The sequence below is a fragment of the Oncorhynchus mykiss genome, chromosome 9, assembly GCF_057628025.1.
Source record: "Oncorhynchus mykiss isolate SJ-2025 chromosome 9, ASM5762802v1, whole genome shotgun sequence".
Classification (NCBI taxonomy): domain Eukaryota; kingdom Metazoa; phylum Chordata; class Actinopteri; order Salmoniformes; family Salmonidae; genus Oncorhynchus; species Oncorhynchus mykiss.
Window position 1 is genome coordinate 43,908,358 of NC_143030.1, and position 25,454 is coordinate 43,933,811.

General features: G+C 45.4%; 1 protein-coding gene across 1 annotated transcript; it reads left to right on the plus strand.

Moving 5' to 3' along the window:
• The first annotated feature begins 8,823 nt into the window (after positions 1-8,823).
• Positions 8,824-17,335, plus strand: LOC110532019 (translocating chain-associated membrane protein 1-like 1). The gene is made up of 11 exons (XM_021615603.3): positions 8,824-9,282; positions 9,675-9,735; positions 9,879-9,997; positions 10,310-10,426; positions 10,536-10,594; positions 11,252-11,336; positions 11,537-11,607; positions 12,826-12,930; positions 13,382-13,525; positions 13,672-13,832; positions 13,936-17,335. The coding sequence occupies exons 1-11, from the start codon at positions 9,163-9,165 to the stop codon at positions 14,001-14,003; spliced, it is 1,110 nt and encodes a 369-aa protein (XP_021471278.2). The 5' UTR covers positions 8,824-9,162; the 3' UTR covers positions 14,004-17,335.
• Positions 17,336-25,454: the final 8,119 nt, after the last annotated feature.

The following is a 25,454-nucleotide window of genomic DNA, read 5'->3' on the forward strand; positions in this document are numbered from 1 at the left end:
CTGGCAGACTCGCGGCTCTGGCGGATCCTGGCACGCACAGGAAGCCTGGTGCGGGGAGCTGCCACCGGAGGGCTGGTGCGTGGAGGTGGTACTGGATAGACCGGACCGTGCAGGCGTACTGGAGCTCTTGAGCACCGAGCCTGCCCAACCTTACCTGGTTGAATGCTCCCGGTCGCCCTGCCAGTGCGGCGAGGTGGAATAGCCCGCACTGGGCTATGCAGGCGAACCGGGGACACCGTGCGCAAGGCTGGTGCCATGTAAGCCGGCACAAGGAGACGCACTGGAGACCAGATGCGTAGAGCCGGCTTCATGGCACTTGGCTCGATGCCCACTCTAGCCCGGCCGATACGCGGAGCTGGTATGTACCGCACCGGGCTATGCACCCGCACTGGGGACACCGTGCCCTCCACAGCATAACACGGTGCCTGACCGGTCTCGGAAAAGGACCCTGGGCACAGCCAGAACATTTATTGGGGGGGGCACACAGGAAGTAGTAAACACAGGAAGTTGGCTCAGGTCTCCTACCTGGCTTCGCAATACTTCCAGTGTGCCTCCCCCAATAAATATTTGGGGCTGACTCTCGGGCTTCCATCCGCGTCGCCGTGCTGCCTCTTCATACCAGCGCCTCTCCGCCTTCGCCGCCTCCAGCTCTTCTTTGGGGCGGCGATATTCTCCTGGCTGTGCCCAGGGTCCTTTTCCGTCCAAGATTTCCTCCCAAGTCCAGAAATCTTGATTTCGCTGCTCCTGCTGCCGCTGCCTGTCACCACGCCGCTTGGTCCTGTTGTGATGGGTGATTATGTTACGGTTTTCTTCCGTCGAAGGAGAGGAGGACCAAAATGCAGCGTAGTTATTTATAAACATCTTTAATAAAGATGACAATACGAACAATATACAAAAACAATAAACGTGAAAAAACTGAAACAGCCCTATTTTTTTTTATTTTTATAAAAATAATTTATTATCATCAATACCATTCATTCTGTACAACTCATAATTTCCATACAAACTCAAATAGTGGTATTTTAATTTAAACAAACCCCAAACAAAACCTCAGGGGAGCATCTTCCCTCCCCGTCATCCTACAAACTACCTTTCCCTATCTCCCCGTCCCTAATCTATCCCCTTACAAATCTAAATGACACCCAGCCCTAAACCCCCCTTCCACCTCTCCCGGGCAGCATGCTGCCCCCACTTCCTCTCCTCCCTCTTCATCCTCCCCCTTAAATCTCCTTCCACCCTCCTCACTATCCCTTCCACCCCCCAATCTCTCCCTGTCTTCACCATGTTCTGCCTGGCTTCCCACAGCCCCCGTTTAAAGAGACTCATGAGAAGCCAGAGCAGAAACCTGTCCCTATCCGTCCCTCTCGCTCTCCCTACACCTCTCTCTAACCTGGCCCACGTCAATACAAAATCCCCCCTTACCAAACCTAACAACACCCGTGCCCTAGCCCATACTACTCCGGCAAAGGCACAGTCCCAAAAGACATGGCGCACAGTCTCCTCCCTGCCACAAGAAGATCTTGGACAGGTGGGGGATTGCACCAAACTATACCGGTACATGATGGAACGTACCGGCAAGCACTTATGGAGGCTCAACCAATACAGGTCCTTGAGCTTGTTGTCCAGACCCCGCGCCTGCACTCCCTCCCAGACCACTTCCGAGATGCCCACTACAGGCGCCGGACTCCCTGCCTTTCTGACCTCCTCGTACAGGTGCCTGTGATCTAAACCTACTCGGGCAACTTCAACCTCAGGGTGCTCACGCAGCCACTTGGCCGCATGACCAAAGTGCCACGGCAGCTGTTCCGCCCGAGGACCCGTGTTAGACCACACCATTACGCTTCTCGCCTGATACGAGAAGAACACCCGCAGGAGGTAACCGGACGGGTGTATCACTGGATGAGCAAGCTCCGTTAACAAGAAAGAAACAAAAATTGCGTCCAGCTTGAGGGGGAAATGTGGTACCCCCCTACCTCCCTCCCCGATGGGACAAAGCATGCGTGCCCTGGCGACCCACTCGCACCTGCCACTCCACATGAACTGAAACACAAGCCTCACTAGAGGCCTCCTCAGACTAGCCGGCAATGGGTAGATGTACGCCAAATACAAAAGAGACGGCAACACATCCACCTTTAGAACCAGGACTTTGCCCATAAAAGACAAATACCTAGCCTTCCACATTGCTAGCTTCCTCTGTACCACTGCGATACGCATGTTCCAGTTTAGCGTCGCTGAGCCGGAGGTCTCAAAATGGACCCCGAGAATCCTCAGGGCCCCCTCACAGAGAGATAACCCCCCGGGCACATCCGTTCTACCGCGCCATCTTCCGAAAAACTTGACGGAAGACTTTGCATGGTTCAGAACTGCTCCCGACACTCGGGTGAAATCCCCAAAGATGGCAAGGGACCTTGTCAGGCACGAGTCCTTGCACAGCAGCAAGGAAGTGTCGTCGGCGTACTGCGTCATCTTAACACGCAGCCCACCACTTCCAGGGATCAACAAGCCTTCCACCCCTGTGTCTGCCCTAATGGCAGCCCCCAGAGGCTCCATGTACAGAACGAAGAGGAGAGCCGAGAGTGGGCACCCCTGCCTGACCCCAGACGAGAGGTCAAAAACGTCACCCAAGTGACTATTTACACTAACTCGGCACCCCGCTCCGACATATAATGTACGAATCCATCCTATGAACTTCTCCCCAAATCCTAATCGACCTAACACTCTGAATAAAAATGATCTATTCACGCGATCAAAGGCTTTCGCCTGATCTAGCGCTGCTACCATTAAAGGCAGTCCTCTATCTTCAACCCAAGCGATGGAGTCCCTGATTAACTGTAGGTTCCATCTAATAGAGCGGCCCTCTACCCCGCACGTCTGATCCTCATGGACGACGTAGGGAAGGGCTGTGCGCAACCGGTCTGCTAAAACCTTTGCAAGTAGCTTGTAATCTACACACAGCATGGTCAACGGCCGCCAGTTGCCAAGGTCTGTTACTTCCCCCTTCTTATATAAAAGTGACAGCACACCAACAGCCATTGATCCCCCCGGGACCCCCGTCTCAAGGATGGCCTTCAAGACTTCGAGGACCACTGGTCCAAGTATACCCCAAAACTTGAGATAAAACTCAGCCGGCAGCCCATCTATCCCAGGCACCTTCCCTTTTCCCATCCTCCTAAGAGCGCTCTCAACCTCTTCTAGTGAGATCTGGGCCTCCATCACTTCTCTAATGTCCTCCGGCAACCGCCTGGACAAGTGTTCTAAAAACACATTTCCCTGCTCTACATCTATTTCCCTTTCCTTAAATAAACCTTGGAAATGATCAGTTGTCACCCTGACCATATCCTCTGGTTCTCTAACTATACTACCATTTTGTTCCCTAACGCCATGCATTACCTTCCTACTCTGTCTGGCCCTAACCGACTTAAAGAACATAGCAGAACAAGTCTCATTGTGTTCTAGAAAGCCACTATGCGCACGCTCCAGGAAAGCTCGAGCCTTCCGCTCCTGCAACTCCCTGAGCTGCGCCTTTAGGGTTGCGGATCTCTCCCAGTCAAACGACCCGCCGAGGTTGCCTGCCTCGTACTCAAGTTCAATTAACCTTTGGATACGATCCACCTCCCTCCTCTCCTCCCTTTTTTCCCTCTTGCAATACCCTATTATAAAAGCTCTAATCCTCACCTTAACTAATTCCCACCACTCTAACACCCCCTCGCACATGGACCGGAGACCCTCAAGCCTCCAAAAGAAACCATAAAACCCGTCAACAAAAGCCTGCTCCTCCAGCACATCCCGATCTAGCTTCCAGTACCCCCTACCAAAGAGGCAGACTGGCGACCCCAACTGCAGGAGCACCCCGTCGTGATCCGAAAAGAAAACAGGCAACAGCCGCCCAGACAACTTACCCAAAGACCTGGGTACAAAAATATAGTCGAGCCTCCGCTCAACCCCCCTGGAGTTGCGCCATGTAGGACCGTCCATTTTCGGAGTAGTGTGCAGACCACCATCTACCAGACCATGGCAAACCATTAGCCTGGCAATGGCGCCTGCACTGCTATCCCCCCCTCTTCCTAAATCTGTATTAAAATCCCCCCCTATCACTAATTTCCTATTTGTGACACACAGGGGCGTCAGACAGTCCACCATCTCCCTCCTGTCTGCCACCACCTGTGGTCCATACACCACCACTAATCTAAAATTACAATCCCTTATCGTGACATCCACCCCTATAACCCTCCCCTGCATTACCACAAAAGAATCCTCCACTTTAACCTCCCTGTGCCCACACAAAATCCCTACCCCCGATGAGTGCACCCCCCCAACACCCCAAACCGACTCCCCCTTGTCCCACTCCCTCTTAAACCTATTAACATCCCCTCCATCCCTCAGGTGAACCTCCTGTAAAAAACAAAAATCAAACCCCACACCCTCCAAATAACTAAAAACCGCCCTCCTCTTAACACAATCCCTTAAACCCCTTACATTTAAACTAACAAAAGTAAAATCAGACCCCATGAAAGAATAAAATAAAAACATGTAATACACTCAAATTCTAAACCCAGACAGAAAAAAACAAAAACAGGAGACTCACCCGATGCTCCCCTGCTCCATATCTACCGGTGATGACACCATCTGTACTCCCAACATCCCCCCCTCTTCCTCCATCTCACCAACCCAGGATGCAGGAATAGTGTTTGGCTCCGGGGTGCCCTGCACCCTGGGTCTACCCCCACAATCCTCCCCCTCCCCAGTGCTGCAGCTGGATTGGAAAAAATTTGGGGAGGCTGAGTCCCCAAACAAAAAACTCCCCACCTCCTCCTGTACCCAGTCCTGAGTCCTGTTAGATGTGTCCCCACCCAACAGATATTGAGAGCCTGTGGAAACCAGCAGCAACCCAGAGGTTTCTCCCACCCCCATCACTCTCTTGGCCATCCCCTCCCTCTCACTGTCGGCCAATCGCTCCCTCCTCTTCATTCTCTTCTTTGGTGATGACGGCAGTGGAGAGATACCAACCCCCCCCCCCCCCCCCCCCCCGCCAGCTCCTCCACCATACCCCTCATCTCTTCCACCAGGGCACATTCCCCACAGTCCACTTGCTCTTCCACCGTCTCCTTCTCCACCACTCCTCCATCGCTTTCTTCTCTCTCATGCTCCTCCACTCGGTTGCCGTCTTCCGCCGCTTTTCCTGGTTCTCCTACTCCCGTGCCTTCCGTTTCCTTCTCTCTTCCTTCCGCCGCTTCTTGCTCCTCCTCCTTCCTTGTGGCCTTCCCCTCTGGACCTGTACTCTGATCATGAGGCGTGCTTCCTTCCCCTCCTCTTCTTCCCCCATCCCCCGCCCCTGCTCCCCCCCCAGCCGCAGACGCATATGACCGCTGACGGGCCGGGCACCCCCGCCACAGGTGTGCTGACGAGCCACACCCATGGCACGTCTTAGGCTTGTCACAATCCCTCGCCTCATGATCCTCAGATGCACAAAATCTGCATTTTCTTGTACTGCATGAGGCGAATATGTGACCGTAGGCCATACAGCGTCTGCAAAATGGGGGCTGACGTGCATAAAACAACGTCCCCCTGTCAGCCCCTAGGGAGAACATAGCAGGAGGATGGAGGTAGCCACCATGTCCCTTTGGGTCCTCTCTGAGGAGGGCCTGGAAACCTCTCCTCCCATTCCAAAACCCAAGGGAGTCTTTGAGGTGCCTTGCTGAGGAGACGTTATCCATATATCTCCCCAGAAAAGCCCTCACCTCTTCGTCCTTAACGTAAGGGTTGTAAATGTTGACAGTTACAACCCTAAAATTATTCTTCGCCAGGCTTGTTATTTCGTAGTGGCACATCGGCCTCTCACCTCCCACTGCTCTTGCCCTTCTCAGGATATCATCGTGTTTTGCCTCTGTATATAGTGCCACGTCGTATGCTCCCTCCAACGAGTTGCCTTGGAAACAAAACACGTCCTTCACCGTCAGCTTTAGAATCCCCATCAATATTATCCTTCCAAAAGATTCCCGTCCTAAAGGCTCCATCTCCTTTTCCTTCCAAGCAAACCTAATCGTGTTAGCCAGCCCAATCCCAGGGACCGACCGTGTTGATGTATTTAGCACCATCTCCGCAAGGAGAATGGCGCTCGTTCTCTTCTCTTCTCTTCCAAAACAAGGAAAATAGAAAAACCAAAGTGACTGAGCCTATCTGGTGCAACAAACACAGAGACAGGAACAATCACCCACAAGAGACCTAAAGAATATGGCTGCCTAAATATGGTTCCCAATCAGAGACAACGATAAACACCTGCCTCTGATTGAGAACCACTCCAGGCAACCATAGACTTACCTAGAATACTTAACTAAACACAATCCCATAAACTACAAAACACCTAGACAAAACAAACCACATAAATCACCCATGTCACACCCTGGCCTAACCAAAATAACAAAGAGAGCACAGAATACTAAGACCAGGGCGTGACACACACAACATAAAGTATGTAAACTTGATATACACATTATGGAAAAATCTTCAAGTTACAATGTTTTCGTTATAACGTCTTCATGATACTTTAAATGACGTCACAAAATAGGCATCATTCCCAATATTCGGATGTTCAAATATATTGTCCCAGTGTCCATGGTTTGATGTTGTAGTTTTGGGCAGAGAACTCTTCATAAGACACAAAGACATTCTGATCACCCAAACTAGGCACCAAAAAGAATTGTCTGCCTTCTATGGTTTACGATCAACGTGCGGGGTCATAAAAACCCCACATCCATCCCTCTCCACCTCTGTGAGAGAACGAGAGCTCTGTAGAGCTGATCCACTGTCACTTGATCTTTTGGATCCTCACAGGATAGTCATGACAGTGTTTTGTTTTTCCAACTGATATTCAACACAACAACAATAAATGTATGTATTGTTTTGGAAATCATTAAAATGCTGGTTAGTATAGAGTCCTTACATGACCCGACTCTATTAGTCAATATGTAATTCATATACAGTAATTATATTTTGATTCGTAGAAGCCTAGTGGTTAGAGTGTTGGGCCAGTAACTGAAATGAACCGAAAGGTTGCTAGATCGAATCCCCGAGCTGACAAGGTAAAAATCTGAAGTTCTGCCACTGAACAAGGCAGTTAACCCACTGGTCCTAGGCCGTCATCGTATATAAGAAATTGTTCTTAACTGACTTGCCTAGTAAAATAAAAATAATTCAGTCCCCCATGAAATAACACCATACATGGATCCTACTGATTATTCTCAACCACACTTCTACCTACACTACCGGCCAAATGTTTTAGAACACCTATTCATTCAAGGGTTTTTCTTTATTTTTATTTTTTTACTATTTTCTACATTGTAGAATAATACTGAAGACATCAAAACTACGAAATAACACATATGGAATCATGTAATAACCAAGAAGTGTTAAACAAATCCAAGTATATTTTATATTATTTAAATAGCCACCCTTTGACTTCATGACAGCTTTGCACACTCCTGGCATTCTGTCAACCAGCTTTACCTGGAATGCTTTTCCAACAGTCTTGAAGGATTTCCCACATATGCTGAGCACGTTCCTTCACTCTGCGGTCCAACTCATCCCAAACCATCTCAATTGTGGAGGCCAGGTCATCTGCACTCCATAACTCTCCTTCTGGTGAAATAGCCCATACACAGGCTGGAGGTGTGTTGGGTCATTGTCCTATTGAAAAAAACAAATGATAGTCCCACTAAGACCAAACCAGATGGGATGGTGTATCGCTGCAGAATGCTGTGGTAGCCATGCTGGTTAAGTGTGCCTTGAATTCTAAATAAATCACAAACAGTGTCACCAGCAAAGCACACCCACACCATCACACCTCCTCTTCCATGCTTTACGGTGGAACACACATGCGGAGATCATCCGTTCACCCACAAAGACATGGCAGTTGAAACCAAACATCTCAAATTTGGACTCCAGACCAAAGGACAAATATCCACCGGTCTAATGTTAATTTCATGTGTTTCTTAACCGAAGCAAGTCTCTTCTTATTATTGGTGTCCTTTAGTAGTGATTCATTTGTTTAATACATTTTTTGTTACTACATCAAATTAAATGTTATTGGTCACATACACATGGTTAGCAGATGTTATTGCGAGTGTAGCAAAATGCTTATGCTTCTAGATCCGACAGTGCAGCCGTATCTAACAGGTAATATCTAACAAATTCCACAACAGAACCTAATACACACAATCTAATAAAGGGATGGGATAAGAATATATAAGTATAAAATATATGGAAGAGCAGTGACAGAGCGGCTGAGATGCAATAGATAGTAAAGAATAGATAGTGAAGGATACAGTATGCAGTATATACATATGAGATAAGTAATGTGAGATATGTAAATATTCTTAAAGTGGCATTATTAAAGTGACTAGTGTTCCATTTATTAAAGTGGCCAATGATATCAAGTCTGTAGGTAGGGGTGGCTGTTTGAGAATCTGATGGCCTCGAGATAGAAGCTGTTTTTCATCTCTTTTTCTGTTTTTCATGATTCCATATGTGTTATTTCATAGTTTTGATGTATTCACTATTATTCTACAATGTAGAAGGAAGTAAAATAAAGAAAAGCCCTTGGAGGAGTAGGAGTTCTAAATATATAGATTCTACAGAACCTACTGTATTGAGTATTCCCAACCCCACTTCTACCTCTGTACATAGAATAGTTGTTTCTCTAAACATTGAACATTGTATTTTTCGATATTGGTCTTAAAAAAATGTTTTTAGAGGCATGTTTGTAATTGTTTTCGTAAATTCCTCACTACATTTGCTTATAAGCACAATACAAATGTACATTGATTCAAACGTAATGCAGCATCTTGATTGACTTCTCCACGTTGCAGTTTTCAATTTCGGGCTTTTATTTTGACGGTTTCCTCATTACCATACAAAATAGACGTCAGCATTTGTGCAGCTGGCAAAAAAAATACTGGTGGACGTTTAACTGACTTACGAACAAATCGCGTGTGTGTTTGGTACATCTTTTTTTGTTGTCGTTTCTTAGCTAACACATGACCTGCAATTTACCCAGTGTACTGGCAGTGGTGGAGGGAGCAAAAGAGGAGAGTTTGCATCTGTGTGCAAGCGGGGGGCAGCGAGTGACTGAAGTGCGGCAGGGAGGGAGAGCTGTATCGGTCAGCCATGGGTTTCCGAAAGAAGAACAAGAGCCCGGCGGTGCTGAGCCACGAGTTCGTGATCCAGAATCACGCCGATATGGTTTCGTGTGTGGCTATGGTCATTCTCCTCGGCCTGATGTTCGAGGTACAGTGTTAAATCCTGGGATGTATGCTGTATAAGTTAGCTTAGGTAGGGCAAGTAGCTAGATCTTTAAAAAAAAATGTATAAAAAAAGCATCGTCTATGTTGACGAGGGGGGCTGGGCGCTAGCGTCTCCCTTCTCATGTGTCACACTGATTGCACACGGGGGGGGGCACTGTTCAAGCTAGTGGCTGCCTGGTCAGCTGGCGTTTCACACAGCCTAGTTGGCGATCTAATATTGCCAAATGGATTGCTTGCCAGTTAGCTTTGAAATATATCCGTGTTACAGCAAAATACGGGGATTGTTTACATTATCCACCCCAACCTCTGCCTAACACATTTGTACTGTTTTTGACTCTCACGCACATTTACACTTATGTCCTTCCTTTATTGTAGGTGACAGCGAAGTTTGCCGTCATGTTCATCACTGTCCAGTACAATGTGACGCAAGGTCTTGGTAAGTTTTTACATTTGTCTTTTGTATCTATTTTTAAAACAAGATCATTTGCCTTTTTATTACATTATTTAGTACTTGTATCCAATACCTTGTATTTGATTCCCTCAAGCCATGTTTTTTGTTTGTTATTTGTGTGTTATCAGATGAGCGGGCTGAGCCAGTGAACCTGTACCAGTACGGCCCTAAAGACATGGCCACTGTGTTCTTCTACCTGCTCATCGCTGTCATACTCCACGCCTTAATACAGGAATACGTTCTTGACGTGAGTGGCTATGCACACAGACCCTGACACACTGTGTGTGTGTGTGTGTGACCTGAGAGAGAAAGCGGGACCTCTGTAAAGGTCGTTGCTCCACAGAATACATACGTCACTGTGTATGCGAGTGTCCCCCCCTTCTTTTCCATCTCTCTGTGTGAGTCATAAAATAAGGTCTGGCCTTCTCTCTCATCCGCCTTATCCTCCTCACCCTCTTAGCCATTCTAATAGCATCCCCCCACATCCACTACACAGCCCACAACAAATGATAACTGACACGTTTCCCAGCTTCTCATGTCCTATTCTCTCTGATTTCAGAAAATGAATAGGCGGTTGCATCTGTCAAAAACCAAACACAGCAAGTTCAATGAGTCGGGACAGCTTGCTGCCTTCTACTTAATCTCCTTCATCTGGGGCTGCAGCATCTTAACAGCGGTAAAAAGGCCAACGAAGCACTGCCAGGGAACATTATGTGACGAGACGAGCACTCCATCCCGTTGTATTTGTTCTTTGGCTCACGCCTTCTCTTCTTTTCATCTGTTAGGAGGAATTTGCAACAAATCCTACTTTCCTATGGGCGGGCTATCCACACACCCACATGGTGTAAGTAAGGATTTATGCATTTCATTTTACACCTTCAGCTTGCTCGGTCATTATTTCAACAATATGTCAGTAGGTCAGGGTAAGACCTCTATTCATCACGGCTCGTTCTGTGTGTTCTTGTTTAGAGTTACCAAGCATTCTTGAACACATGTTTTCTGGGAAGGCTCGGCTGTTTTGAGGTGGCACATCGGACAGGCCTTGCTTTCCCAGGGTGCATTGCAGCCCCAGTATTGCGTGTGGGAGTACACTTCTGCTGTATTGGGCTGCCTCATCAAATCCATGTTAGATGTCAGGTTCCCCTGAAATATTTATTAAGAATGGGATATTTTACTCAAGCTAGACACACAGCGTCAGGTGTCTCTGTCTTCCCATCCTTTCCAGATTTGTCATTGTGTTACAAGGCATCTTATTTCTATGCCTTTTAATTTGTGGGAAATGGAATAAGCAGGTATGCATAGATTGTGAATGGAATATTTTCTCCCAAATTACCTTTTTATTATTGATGTACTTTAATGTACCATCAAATAACATGTTTGTAAAATGCATATATTACGGGATTGAAGTTATCATGGTCAAACCTTCCAATCATATCCACTCCCTCCCTACATTGATAGACCTGATCTCTCCCTCTGCCTGCCTGTCACCTGTCCTCTGCAGCTTTCAGGTGAAGTTCTTCTACATTTGCCAAATGGCCTACTGGCTCCACGCCCTTCCTGAACTGTACTTCCAGAAAGTGCGAAAGGTAAGCGTCCATGAGCGCACCAGGGGTTAGGTCCTAAAGATGACCCATCTGTTATTTTAAAACCTGGAAGGATATATCTTGTTATACTGTTCCTATTCTTTATTCTCATCTTACACTGAAACAGCAGTTCCTATTCTTTATTCTCATCTTACACTGAAACAGCAGTCATGAATAAAGGCTCTGTCTTGCTTGTTTCTCAGGAGGACATTCCCCGCCAGCTCTATTACATTTGCCTTTACGTCTTCCACATCACCGGTGCCTACGTCTTAAAGTGAGTGTGTCCTTTTCAGTGAAGTGGTCAGATAAGAGGGTGAATGGGCTATTAGAATGGAGCTGCCGTTCTGAAGTTTTCTGTTTGCACTTTTATTTAGCCTGTATTCCACGGCCTTGAGTGAGCCGTTTCCCAAATAGTTGAATGAAGCGGCAGAACCTCTCTTCAAGCCGAGGAAAGGGTTTGGTATGGCAGAGGGGTAAACGCACTCCATATCTGGGTGCTCCCGTCATTGCAATGAAGTGTGTGTGAGCAGCTGTGGATATTCCCTTATCGCCTCGTGACTGTGTGTGAGGTGGCCTGGTTTAGTGTGATGGGACGATGCGGACAACAAGGGAGGTATTCAAACTATGCCAGAGGGATACCGCTGTCAAAACAATCCCGTTTATGTCATATATCCCAACGAGAGTTTGTGTGCTGGGTGGGGGAGATGGGTGGGGTTAGTTGTAAACATTTCCTTACTTTATCCTCAAAATACAGGCAGTCTTTTAAACTTACCACACACAGGTTATGTCTGACAAACTCATTTGTTCTGGGGAAAGTGGCTATGGAAAGATTTAGTAGTAATAGCAGATGGTAGAATAATCAGTAGTCAACTAAACCAGTTAGAGGTACTTCTGAACCTTGGCCCAATATTATGTAATGGCCCTCTGTCCTCTCTCCTTCAAGACCGCTGGTCTGGCAGCACAGGGCATTCATTTGATTCTAGTGCGCCCCACAGGGCATTCATTTGATTCTAGTGCGCCCCACATCTGTTCCTGATCACCGGGCATGGCCGACGGGAGTCTAGGGAAGGAAGGAGGATGTTCAAGACTATTTTCAAATCGCTTCAATGTGATGTATCCTGTACCCCTGTCGGGGCTGGCTGACCATGTCCTCAATCGGCCTCAGGGTTGACGTTTCCGCTAGGGTAGCAGCACTCACAGTGGTGCTGTTCTTACCAAATAAAACAAATGCAATCTTTCTAATAGATCAGACACCTACTACTGAACAATATTGGAGTACTGCAGCTTATAATTGCATGCATCAGTTATAGGCTGTTATGGTAGATATGCATAAATCATCTGGATGTCTTTAAAAGACAATGCTTCCTGCTGCAAATGTGAATAATATTGAGTATTTCAGTGCTGTTAATCCCTGTACAAAAAATGCCATCTGAAGTTCTGATATGTTTCACCTGGTGCTGTGCTGACTTCCTGTTTCCTGTGTGTTCACTAGCCTCCACCGGCTGGGCCTGGTGCTGCTTGTACCTCACTCCCTGGTGGAGCTCCTGTTCCACGCCTCGCGCCTGTTCTATTTCAGTGACGAGAACAAGCAGAAGGGGTATGGATTGTACACTGGCAGTAGAATCTGCATACAGGGTTTTGGAGTTTAGTTAGAATTATCCCCAGCCTTCAGCAACTCACTCGTGTGCTCCAATGGGAGCTTGTCCTTCTATGTTGGCGTCCCCTGATTTTGGTTTGAATAACTTGGTAGTGATGGTGTCTTTACATCAGGGTTTCCTAAACTCTGTCCTGGGGCCACCCCCGGGTGCATGCCTATTTTTTTAAATAGATTTTTTACCCTAGCACTACACAGCTGACTCCAATAACAAACTCCTCATCAAGCTTTGATTATTTGAATCCACTGTATAGTGCTAGGGCAAAAAAAAAAAAAAACTTGCCCCAGGATAAAGCTTGAGGGAAACCCTTTCTTACATGAGCCCGTAGAAGATGTCACTGCTATTGCCGTGGTGACTTGTAAACCCCCCCCCCCTCTGATTCTCCTTTCCCAGTTTCACTTTGTGGGCGATGCTTTTCGTCATCGCACGCCTTGTCACCCTCACCCTCTCCGTACTGACTTTCGGCTTCGGACTACCCCGTGCAGAGAACCAGGGATTCTCATTGGCGGAGGGAAACTTTAATGTGCTCACCGTTAGGCAAGTCATGTTCCTTAAGGTCACTTTTTAATTTGCCCTCTCTCCCCTTCTGATTGAGGCCTTGAGAGCAAGTTAGAACTTTTCCTCTATCTAAAAGAATAGAAGCCTGCTCATGGCTGGTCCTCATGTTTCCTTCCCTGACTCAGGATGACATGCCTGGCTGCCATTTGCCTCACCCAGGCCTGGATGATGTGGAAATTCATCAACTTTCAGCTGAAGAAGTGGAGGGAGCACAGCCAGAGCCAGGCTTCTAAGGTGAAGGCTATCAGCCCAAAGAGCAAGCAACACAAGAAGGACCCAGCCCGGGGTGAGTCCCCCACCGCTGCCCACTCTAAACACCCAGCCATTTGTAACTCTGTGACGCAAATATGTTTCTGACATGTTGTTCTTGTTCCTTTTTGTTTTGTTAGGTTCTGCCAACGGTGTTGGTCTGAAGTCTGATGACAAGACATCACCTCGGGCAAGAAAAGCCTTGTAGAGATGGAGGGCGAGAACTAAGTGAGGGGGCTGCTCTCAATGTGACACTTTTCACCACATAAAAAAAGTTAACTTACTGTTCGCCAAAACAACCACTTAAATGCACAAAGAAACCGTAACTTAACCATCTCTTGAGTTAGAACTGTTAAAAACTAGGTTCTGTTTTGATGACCTGATATGTTTGTGTTCAGTCGTTCTTTCTCAGGATGTAATTAATGTAGGCCGGGCATGGTCGACTGGTTCAACGCTTTAACTGGATAAATTGGTCAAAAAAGTGTCCCTTTTTGGAGAGGACTTCCTATTGCATCCAGCTTCAGGGCCTGATTCTATCAAACTTGTTAACCGGGTTTATGAGGAAGTCAAACAAGTACTGTTCAATTTGCATTAAAAGAGTGCATGTCAGGATTCATGTTCTCAACCGAACATGTGGAAGAAAGAATGGGGAAGCATTGGGCATGAAGTTTAGCCGTTTACCTGGCCGTTGGTTTCGATTGAATAGGGACCTCACCATTAACTCCTAAAAGGTGTCTGTTTACTGCCTGTATTGTTACCTGCCTTTTGCCATATGAAACCTGGGCTATTATGGGATTGAGGGCACTGTTTGTCATTAGTAGCCCCCATCTTCTGACTCAACTGGCCTTCATCCAGGAACCGGAACTCCTGACGGGAGATACTGTCTTTATCCATGCAGACCTAGATCTCTTGAGCAGATGATGCATTCGTGTAAGAGTAGGATTTGTGCAGGTGAGGTTTGTGTGTTTCATTCAGTTCAGGATTTCGATCCATGATATCTTCATTTAACAACGGCGGTCCTTTCTGCGCTCAAGTTGTTGTTAAGCTTCGAGGGTCATGGTTAGGTTTTGACGTGCTGTCATGTTTGAGTTTGCATATCTCAGAAGCATTCGGTGGCCTTTTTTTCACATCCGCTGGTAGAGTTTTGAGTTATTTATTTCAGTCGTATCTTGTTTTAAAAAAATTAAAAAATAATAATGCTTTGGTAACTCTCTTAACCAGCATAGACGAGGTACAAAGTGAAACGCTTTGTCTCGGCGCTCAACCCAAATAATACAAAACTCCTTTAAGTGTCCTTAAAATGTCAGTGACGCGAGCTGTGAAATTTTCCTTGGGTTTCCTTTTCTGTTTGCCTTTTTTTATATCGGGGTATATGATGGCGGGCAGCTGCCTCCGGACACACCCACCTATTCTACTGTACGTCCCGTTCTCAGATGGGAGAGGTGTCTGTTGGTGCGTGTTTGAGCCTTTGTGCATTGTTACCTGTGGTAATGCTTCTGTTGTGTCTGTGAGGAAGTGAATGTGCCGCATGAGTCATGCTTTCGTCTTTGCTTTTTTTTCTTGGTGAGGGGGGAAAAAAAAGTTGTTGCCCTTGTGGCGTTATAGAATGCGACACAACCAGTTTATAGACTCCCCTCGTTTCCTTTTTAAATCCTCTACCTTGTTTTCATTTCACCCTTTTTTGTTCATTGACGAAAGGCCTTTGTAACGAAGACGATGAGTGACAACTGAGTATATTCTATATAAAGTTAGTTGTTGGATGCTTATAACCTCTGGCCCTTCCTTAACCCTGTCCTGTATGAAAGAGATTCTGTGAGTTCTGTTTGCCAACTTTGGGGGATTCTTGCTCCACCTTTCCAGTGATTTGGACGTTTGCCTTTGAACACTTATGTCCTACTGTAGACCCAATGCTGTTGCCACAAATGGGCCAGGTTACCACTCCTGCTATGGTGAACCTGATCTCAACTCTGCTTCACCAACTTCTCTGACTAGCGTTATAGTTGGCTGAAGCATGTACTGGTCTGGGACCAGGCTACTTGTTTGGTAGGTTACATATTTATTTTTTTTGGCAGGAAGTACATGAGGAGTCGTGACTAGTTTAGTCCTCATAGAGTGTTATCTTAAGTTGAGTGTGGAGGACTTGTGTTCTGTTATGTGGCAATGTCTCTGAGGAGGAAAGGTGGAGCAGAGGACCTTTTTTACACCAGTCTGTACTTTACTGTATCGGATGTTTAAAATCTACATGAATCTAACGCTACACTGTGCTAAAAATGGTCTGAATTTTTAAAGCTATTTTTATATATTTGAAGAACTTAGTTCACCAATATTCGGCACACAGATATAAATATCTGAATATTATTTTGCATCCACATTGGCATGTTTTTCTACATCAAAAGACAAAGCTTTCTCCGCTTTCTAAGTCAGGGTTCACATGTCAGTTTCACCATCGTAGTCTATTTCATAGACTCGGCTGTATATATTGAGTAGAGTAAATGAGAACCACTCTGCCATAAGATGATGCTCAGAAAGCACTATGTGGAAACTGTCTACTGTAGTTGTATTGTATTCTACTGTAATTGCTATCTGCTGTCCATGGCACTAGGTAGCAAAGCTACTGTTTTATCAGCAAGGATCCTGATGTGTTTTTTTTATTGTTCTAAGGTGTATTTAAATCAGTGGGTCGTCGTCCTCTACTAGCCTGATCCCAGACCTGTGTCTTCTTTAGCCAACTCCTCTGCTAGCATGACAACCATAGTCAGATACGTTGACTAGGATATTAGTATCTGATCAAGGACCAGGCTATTGCTGACCCTGTAAAACAACACATTTCACTTCACCTAGCTGGTGTGTGGCACTAACACATCGAACTATATACAACACTTTGGTGAAGTGTTAATTACAATAAAGGAAAGATGATCATTTTGCCCTTCATCGATTCCTTTATGAATTGATTTGATGTCATGATACACTGAGGGGCCCGAGTAACAGGAGTTTCTCTAGCCAGGTTAGGACACACGCTAACCCTGTAGCATTGAGAAGAGTTGTCTTCTCAATGCTACAACCGCTATTGAAATATACAGTGTCGTGAAGCATGACACCAATGGATGCCCCTGTGTACTGTCAGCATGTTGGGTTGTAAGCACTGTTCTGTAGCCTAGCGCGAGTCTTGACTGCAAGGACCGTTTGATCTCTGGTAAGGTGGCAATGGGCCAACACAATGCAAAGACCCATGCTAATCATTTATTAGTGTATATCAGCCGTTTAGGGGGCAACGACCATTTGATGCATCTGCAATGGGATGCATACTCCTTCATAGCAGCCAGGTACACAGAAGAGAAACATGGTTATGGTTCATGCACTGTCCTTGTTTTGTGTTGTTTTTGCTGCTTGCTTCTAGATTTTTTAAAAAATTATTTCAAAAAAAAATGTGTCGTCTCTGAAATGCTCTGGAATGTAAATTTATGCAAAAATCTTGGTATTTCTCAAATTTCTTTTGTTTGTACGTATTTCATGTTTGAATAAAGCCTTTGATTATCCAGAGTGATGCTGTCGTCTTTAGTGGGATTTGTTACGTAACCTAACGTTTGGAGTGTTTCTACATATGTCGGCGCGGGGGGTGCAGTCCTTTTTAAAGTACTCATTACTGTATTAGAATGAGGAATGTCTTGTCAGGCGTACAGCAGGGGCTTATGAGACACCATTCAACTGATGTTTATATTGCTGTGTCTGCCCCTCCCACTGTTTTTCTTATGTTCAACTTTAGATTGGTGTACCATCACACACTCATGCTTAATATTCACTACATGGATACCAATTTTAAACTTCTGCAGACGAGGCTCACGTTTCTATTTTGACTTCATCTCAAAAGTATTTTCCATGATTATTTGTGCCATCGAAACATCAGAGGAAAGCAAGATTGTGTGTGTGTGTGTGGCTCAGTTGGTAGAGCATGGCGCTTGCGACGCCAGGGTTGTGGGTTCGATTCTCAAGGGGAATTGGAGCGGATTATGTTTTAGATCTCTGAAGATCAACGGGGAAAGTTATTTCACAGACAAACAGGTGGACATTTTGTGTGAGGGCAGAAAGAACGATGAATAAAACACTGCTGCTTATAATTTGGATTATGCAGGCCGTTTTTGTAATGCTCCTTCCGATTGCAAACGATGTTCGGCAATGGTTCTCCATTGTTCATGTATTTTGTTAAATAACAGGGTAGCTAGGCAAGTAGCTGATTTTGTAAATGGTGCGCAGAGAAGACCAGAAAAATATGAGCCATTTGTTTTCAATATGTGAGGGTTACATGTTAAACAGTGAAAGTTACATTGAAACTGTATTGTAGCCGTTACTGGGTTCAAAGGTTCACTCTGGGTTCAAAGCTACTTTGGCCTAAATATTTCTGTACCTTAAATAGTATTGTGTGCGTGTTGTGTAATTTGTTAGATATTGTAATAATATGCCTTTACAGTCTCCACGCATTACTTCCTTGATCAAACAAAAAGCTACAAAGGAGTTTGCAAAAGCGGAGATGGGCTATTTGCAAGGCTAATGGTTAATCAATAACTAATAGTTAAGCACATTTGGATCTGGAGCCTTCTAATTTTGTCATTTCAAATCAACGTTCAAATATGAAATTTCAACTACTGTAGGTATAACTAATACATTCCCCTACATACACTGCTCAAACAAATAAAGGGAACACTAAAATAACACATCCTAGATCTGAATGAATTTAATATTCTTATTAAATACTTTTTTCTTTACATAGTTGAATGTGCTGACAACAAAATCACAAATTATCAATGGAAATCAAATTTATCAACCCATGGAGGTCTGGATTTGGAGTCACCCTCAAAATGAAAGTGGAAAACCACACTACAGGCTGATCCAACTTTGTAATGTCCTTAAAACAAGTCCAAATGAGGCTCAGTAGTGTGTGTGGCCTCCACGTGCCTGTATGACCTCCCTACAATGCCTGGGCATGGTCCTGATGAGGTGACGGATGGTCTCCTGAAGGATCTCCTCCCAGACCTGGACTAAAGCATCCGCCAACTCCTGGACAGTCTGTGGTGCAACGTGGCGTTGGTGGATGGAGTGAGACATGATGTCCCAGATGTGCTCAATTGGATTCAGGTCTGGGGAATGGGGCCAGTCCATAGCATCAAAGCCTTCCTCTTGCAGGAACTGCTGACACACTCCAGCCACATGAGGTCTAGCATTGTCTTGCATTAGGAGGAACCCAGGGCCAACCGCACCAGCATATGGTCTCACAAGGGGTCTGAGGATCTCATCTCGGTACCTAATGGCAGTCAGGCTACCTCTGGCGAGCACATGGAGGGCTGTGCGGCCGCCCAAAGAAATACCACCCCACACCATGACTGACCCACCGCCAAACCGGTCATGCTGGAGGATGTTGCAGGCAGCAGAACGTTCTCCACGGCGTCTCCAGACACGTCTGTCACGTGCTCAGTGTGAACCTGCTTTCTTCTGTGAAGAGCACAAGGCGCCAGTGGCGAATTTGCCAATCTTGGTGTTCTCCGGCAAATGCCAAACGTCCTGCATGGTGTTGGGCTGTAAGCACAACCCCCACCTGTGGACGTCGGGCCCTCATACCACCCTCATGGAGTCTGTTTCTGACCGTTTGAGCAGACACATGCACATTTGTGGCCTGCTGGAGGTCATTTTGCAGGGCTCTGGCAGTGCTCCTCCTTGCACAAAGGCGGAGGTAGCGGTCCTGCTGCTGGGTTGTTGCCCTCCTACGGCCTCCTCCACGTCTCCTGATGTACTGGCCTGTCTCCTGGTAACGCCTCCATGCTCTGGACACTACGCCGACAGACACAGCAAACCTTCTTGCCACAGCTCGCATTGATGTGCCATCCTGGATGAGCTGTACTACCTGAGCCACTTGTGTGGGTTGTAGACTCCGTCTCATGCTACCACTAGAGTGAAAGCACCGCCAGCATTCAAAAGTGACCAAAACATCAGCCAGGAAGCATAGGAACTGAGAAGTGGTCTGTGGTACCTACCTGCAGAACCACTCCTTTATTGGGGGTGTCTTGCTAATTGCCACAGAAGTGTGATTGACTTGGAGTTACATTGTGTTGTTTAAGTGTTCCCTTTATTTTTTTGAGCAGTGTATTTATTTGGACAGTGAACTTTTACACTCTGAGCATTTTGGATTTTGAGATCAAATCTTTGAGGTCGACAGTACACCTTTTATTTGAGGGTATTTTCATATATACAGAATCAGTCGAAAGAGTGTGCAAAGCCGTCAAGGCAAAGGGTGGCTACTTTGTTTTAACACGTTTTTTGGTTACTACATGATTCCATATGTGTTATTTCATCGTTTTTGATGTTTTCACTGTTATTCTACAATGTACAAATCAAGAAAAGCCCTTGAATGAGGTGTCCAAACTTTTGACTGTTACTGTATGTTTTACCGTTTTGACATTAAAGCACTATGTATCTAGTCCCCGCATTTGAAGGTGACATAAGTATTTGGACAAATTCACTTATCGTGTGTATTACATTTAGTCAAGTTTGTATGTGATCCCGTATTCCCAGTACACAATGACTACATCGAGCTTGTGACTACAAACTTGGATGGGTTTGCAGTTTGCTTTGGTTGTGTTTTAGAATACGCTGTGCCCAATAGAAATTAATGGTAAATGTATTGTCATTTTGGAGTCACTTTAATTGTGAATAAGAATAGAATATGTTTCTGAACACTTCTACATTAATGTGGATGCTACAATGATTACGGATAAATATCCTGGTGGAGGGGAACAAAATAGTCAGCTAAGAACAAATTCTTATTTTCAATGACGGCCTAGGAACAGTGGGTTAACTGCCTGTTCAGGGGAATGTTATGGGGCCATGGTTTTGTGCATTTGTAACTTTTTCATTATTATTCAGGGTAGGGTAGCCGGGTAGCAGGGTAGCCTAGTGGTTAGAGCGTTGGACTAGTAACCGGAAGGTTGCAAGTTCAAACCCCCGAGCTGACAAGGTACAAATCTGTTGCTCTTCCCCTGAACAGGCAGTTAACCCACTGTTCCTAGGCCGTCATTGAAAATAAGAATTTGTTCTTAGCTGACTTGCCTAGTTAAATAAAGGTAACATTTAAAAAAAACATGGTAGCATCCAAATTCATGTCAAAGGGTGGGGATCCTGACTGGGGGGGGAAATCCTGTGGTTGTAGATGCACCGACCTTGCTTCTATGGGTTGCAGAACTATATGGGTTGGTTCTGTTTAAATGTGAGGAAGATCCGGAGTTCATGAAAATGGCCCCAAAAGGGCCAAAGGAAAGTCTCCCCACCTCTTCAACAACAAAGACCTCACCAACCACGAGCAGGTGAAAGGGCTGCTGGAAAAGGTGTAGGGGAACAAAGGAAAGTCTCCCCACCTCTGACTTTGACCGCTATAACAAGGCTAATAAATAAAATATAAAAGGGGGTACCAGTACAGAGTCAATGTGCAGGGGTACAGGTTAGGCGAGGTCATTTGTAAAGTGACTATGCATAGGTAATAAACAGCCAGTAGCAGCAGTGTAAATAAAAATGTAAATAGTCCGGGTGGCCATTTGATTAATTGTAGCTCCTGGATGTCAGGAAGCTTGGTCCCAGTGATATACTGGGCCGTACGCACTATCCTGTGCAGCGCCTTATCGTCAGATGCCGAGCAGTTGCCATACCAGGCGGTGATGGGCCTATAAGTTGTGGGGGCAATCACATGTAAAGCTGTAGGGTGCGGTGCAGCAGTAGGAGGGATTGCAGGGTTGATGGTGGGGCCGGATGCGGCACCCTACCCCAAAGGCCACAGATATAAACAAGCAGCAGTGAAAGTGATAAACTAGTGGCCGTGTTAGGGACTACGGCAGTTAGAGACGAAGATAATACAGCTCTGGGGTGCGGAGGCTGTACAGTAGCTGCAGGAATTGTTTATGTACGTACGTGACTTGTAGCTCTACACTGATTGTACAAAATATTAGGACCGACTTCCTATTATTGAGTTGCACCCCCTTTTCCCCTCAGAACAGCCTCAATTTGTTGGGGCACGGACTCTACAACGTGTCAAGCTTTCCACAGGGATGCTGGTCCATGTTGACTCCAATGCTTCCCCCAGTTGTGTCAAGTTGCCTGGATGTCCTGCTGTTGAGAGTGAAAACCCCAGCAACTTTGCAGTTCTTGACACACTCAAACCAGTGCGCCTGGCACCTACTACCATACCCCGTTCAAAGACATTTAAATCTTTTGTCTTGCCCATTCACCCTCTGAATGGCACACATACACAATCCAATGGAGTAAATAGTTTATTGATGTCAATAAGGGATCATAGCTTTCACCTGGATTCACCTGGTTAGTCTATCCCATGGAAAGAGCAGGTGTTATACTCAGTGTATATTTGACTGAACAAAGTAAAGAAAACACTAGCATTTGTAAGATCTGTCATTGCTCTGATCTGGAATGTGCAAATGCAAATAAAGCTGTTGACTAAACCTTTGAATTGCAGGGATTTAAGACAGGGTACGTGGGAGTCGATGCAAGACACAAGTAGAGACACATTCAAAATTAAGCACAACTAAGGAATTATACATTACAATTAATACATGTGGTTTTATTTATTCAAATGAGCTAACTTGCTTAGGTCCTTTGCACTTAATCATGTTCATTGTGGATCCATATGAAGTCTTCAGTGTGTGTGCATGTGTATAACTGCAAATAGGCTGGTGTTTGATGATGCACTTTTGAGACAGATGCACAAGAAAAAGTGTGTTTTCTCATATCATCTTTTCCCCCTTTCCTCGCCATCCTCCCTTATTTCCCTCTGGTATTGAGGCTTCCTGTCTTAATGTGAAAATAATGGTACAATCCTCCTGATTATGGAAAAAGCAGGACTGCAATAAGCATCTTCTACCTTTGGCCCACAAGAGGGCAATGATGAGTCTCACCTGAGGGACCATTGCAGTCTGCAGGGGGATGCAGGCAGCTCGACCTGCATTAATAAATCACCACTCAGAGAGAGAGAGAGAGAGAGAGAGAGAGAGAGAGAGAGAGAGAGAGAGAAAGAGAGAGAGTCACTCACACACACACACACACACACACACAGTTACAGACGCTCTCACACACATTCAACCACAGAAATACGGAAGCACACACACACACACACACACTCTCAGACCTACAGTCAATATCGTTAGCGTTAAAAGCCACACTAAACAGGCGTACGGGGGAGAAATGGATAGAGAGAATGAGGGAAAAAATAGATTAAGAGAATGAGGGAGAGAGACACGGTAGAAACAAACCTCTGCCTCGGTGCTAAAGCATCTCGTGTGGGTGCTATGTTTCAGAGTGATGGGGATTTTCTCGGTGATCAGACAGCATGATGGATCAGTGGGAACCAGACAATCAGACTGCTCTGCAGGGTCGCCAGGATGACACCAGTTCTCGCACACACACTCTCCATCACACACACCACACCAGGCAGCAGCTATTCAGCTCTTTACAAGGCTCCCAAACCTCTGTGAGTGAGTGAGTGAGTGAGTGAGTGAGTGAGTGAGTGAGTGAGTGAGTGAGTGAGTGAGTGAGTGAGAGAGTGAGAGAGAAAGTGAGAGAGAATGACCCAGCGGTAAGGTTTCCCAGTGCCCAGAGTGAGGCTTTTATTAGCCAACGGAAAGATATAGGCCAGCGAAAAGTATTTACAAAAAAAGAATCAACGGGATCAAAAAGAGCTCTTTCAAACAAACACCCAGCAGCATGCCAACCTGTTGCCTGTCCCACAAACAATGAGAGGACAGGCCCCCTGAATATGTAGAAACTCCTCCTCTCCACGGAGAACATGTGCCGTACATATGCTTCAATCATCACTGCAAAATACAACACATGCAAATTAGAACATATTGTCTACTGAAAAGAAGCATTCTGTGACAATTACATCACACGTGTCCCTGAATACAATGACAAAATCTACACGGCTTATAGAGCCCTCACTCGGTTGGGTGAGTGGGTGTGTGGGTTGGTTTATGTAAGAGAAAGGGGAGAGGAAAGAGATGTGAAGGATAGAATACTCTGTCTGTATGTGGCCAGTCTGAGATCAACTCCAGTCTCCTATTGTGCCTGCTGACATCATGCGTATGTTCATCAATGGGCGTATTGAGTGAATATAGTCATTCACTTAATGACTAGCTAATGTCAGAAATGCTGGTGCTTTACAACGTATCACAGTTCAAAGGAGAGGTGAGCATCCTAAATTGTTGCAAATGAAACGACTGCTGCAGAATCTACCGTTGCCCATTTTGTTAACCTCTGTCTACAGGCCCAGCGACCTGGACAGTGGTTATACCTGGAGACTTATAGGTTGAAGGCAGTCCTGCATAGAGGTTTGTGTTGCCGTTCTCCATGCATGGAGTTGACAAGGATAACACATGGCAATGGCAGGGCTCTACGCTGACCATTTTTACAAGGAGCATGTGTGCGCCTCAGTTGAAAAATGTAGACACACACAAAGAAATTAAAAATATTTTAGATATTAAAGCTAGAATTCTTCCTTTTTTTTCTAGGCTCACTGGTTCTACTAAATAAAAATTCCAGGCCACACAGCAAAATATTTAGGCTCCAATGCAAGTAAAATGGTCGCACTGTAGAACCCTGTCCTGTACCACTGTATAATACAGCTTCTGCTTGTGTTGAATTGTTTTGCTCCTACAAATAAAAATAGTGTTTAAAATCATTCAGTTTATTATCAATGACGTAATGCTTTTATCTCCTAGAGTGAACGCTTAACAGAGTGATATGTTTTCCATTACAGAATTCACTATATTTATTTGCCGTTTGTGCAGAACCAGCACTTCACGGCCAAGGGACCTTTGGGACCAGATCTTCCCGCCTCCGGACCCCCAGAACCAAAGATCAATTGTCCTATGCAGTTTAGGGCTAAACAAACATGATCTGAATAGACATCAATATAGAAAGCCACCAGACCCTGCCCTATTTTTACGGGTAAGCCTACACGACTTTGATTCATTGTAAGAATTATTGTAATTACAAGCATTGTACAGTATGCATTGTCCATTGGTAAAAGTAACAACCCTTATAATTACACTGAATTTGCTATTTGCCCTTCAGATGCAACAACGTGTCTTGGAGGAGATCGGTTTGGAGGTCGTTCTCTCAGAGGGGGATATTGCCTACCTCACCCTCTTCTTGATATGCAGGGGGTTAAGGGTTGTTGTGAGCAGTGGAGAATTTCGAAAGTGGACCCACTTTGCCTGGCTGGACTGTAAGTAGCCAATGCAATTAGTCAATGTAATTTCAATGTAATTTGTAATTTGTAATTTGATATAGACGGAAAGTACTAAGTAAAGGGACTGAATACTTATGTAAATAGGATATTTCAGTGTTTTATTTGTAAATCATTTGCAAACATTTCAAAAAATCAGTTTTTTTGCTTTGTGATTTTGGGGTATACTGTGTGTAGATTGATAAGAAAATAATGATTCAAGTCATGGGGTCTGAGTACTTTCCGAATGCACTGTAGGTACCAATCAACACGTCTCTTGCTATATTGTTCAGTATTATTCCATGTTTGAGACAATTTCAATAAGGACCGTAAAAGAATGATGAACAGAAACGACATCTGTTTTTATGAAGCCCTTGTGGCTCAGGC

Excerpts from the sequence above, each read along its gene's own strand:
- LOC110532019 (XM_021615603.3), top strand. The coding sequence starts at position 9,163 with ATGGGTTTCCGAAAGAAGAACAAGAGCCCGGCGGTGCTGAGCCACGAG. Across the intron at positions 9,283-9,674 it reads TCCTCGGCCTGATGTTCGAG|GTGACAGCGAAGTTTGCCGT; the intron begins GTACAGTGTTAA and ends CCTTTATTGTAG. Across the intron at positions 9,736-9,878 it reads CAATGTGACGCAAGGTCTTG|ATGAGCGGGCTGAGCCAGTG; the intron begins GTAAGTTTTTAC and ends GTGTGTTATCAG.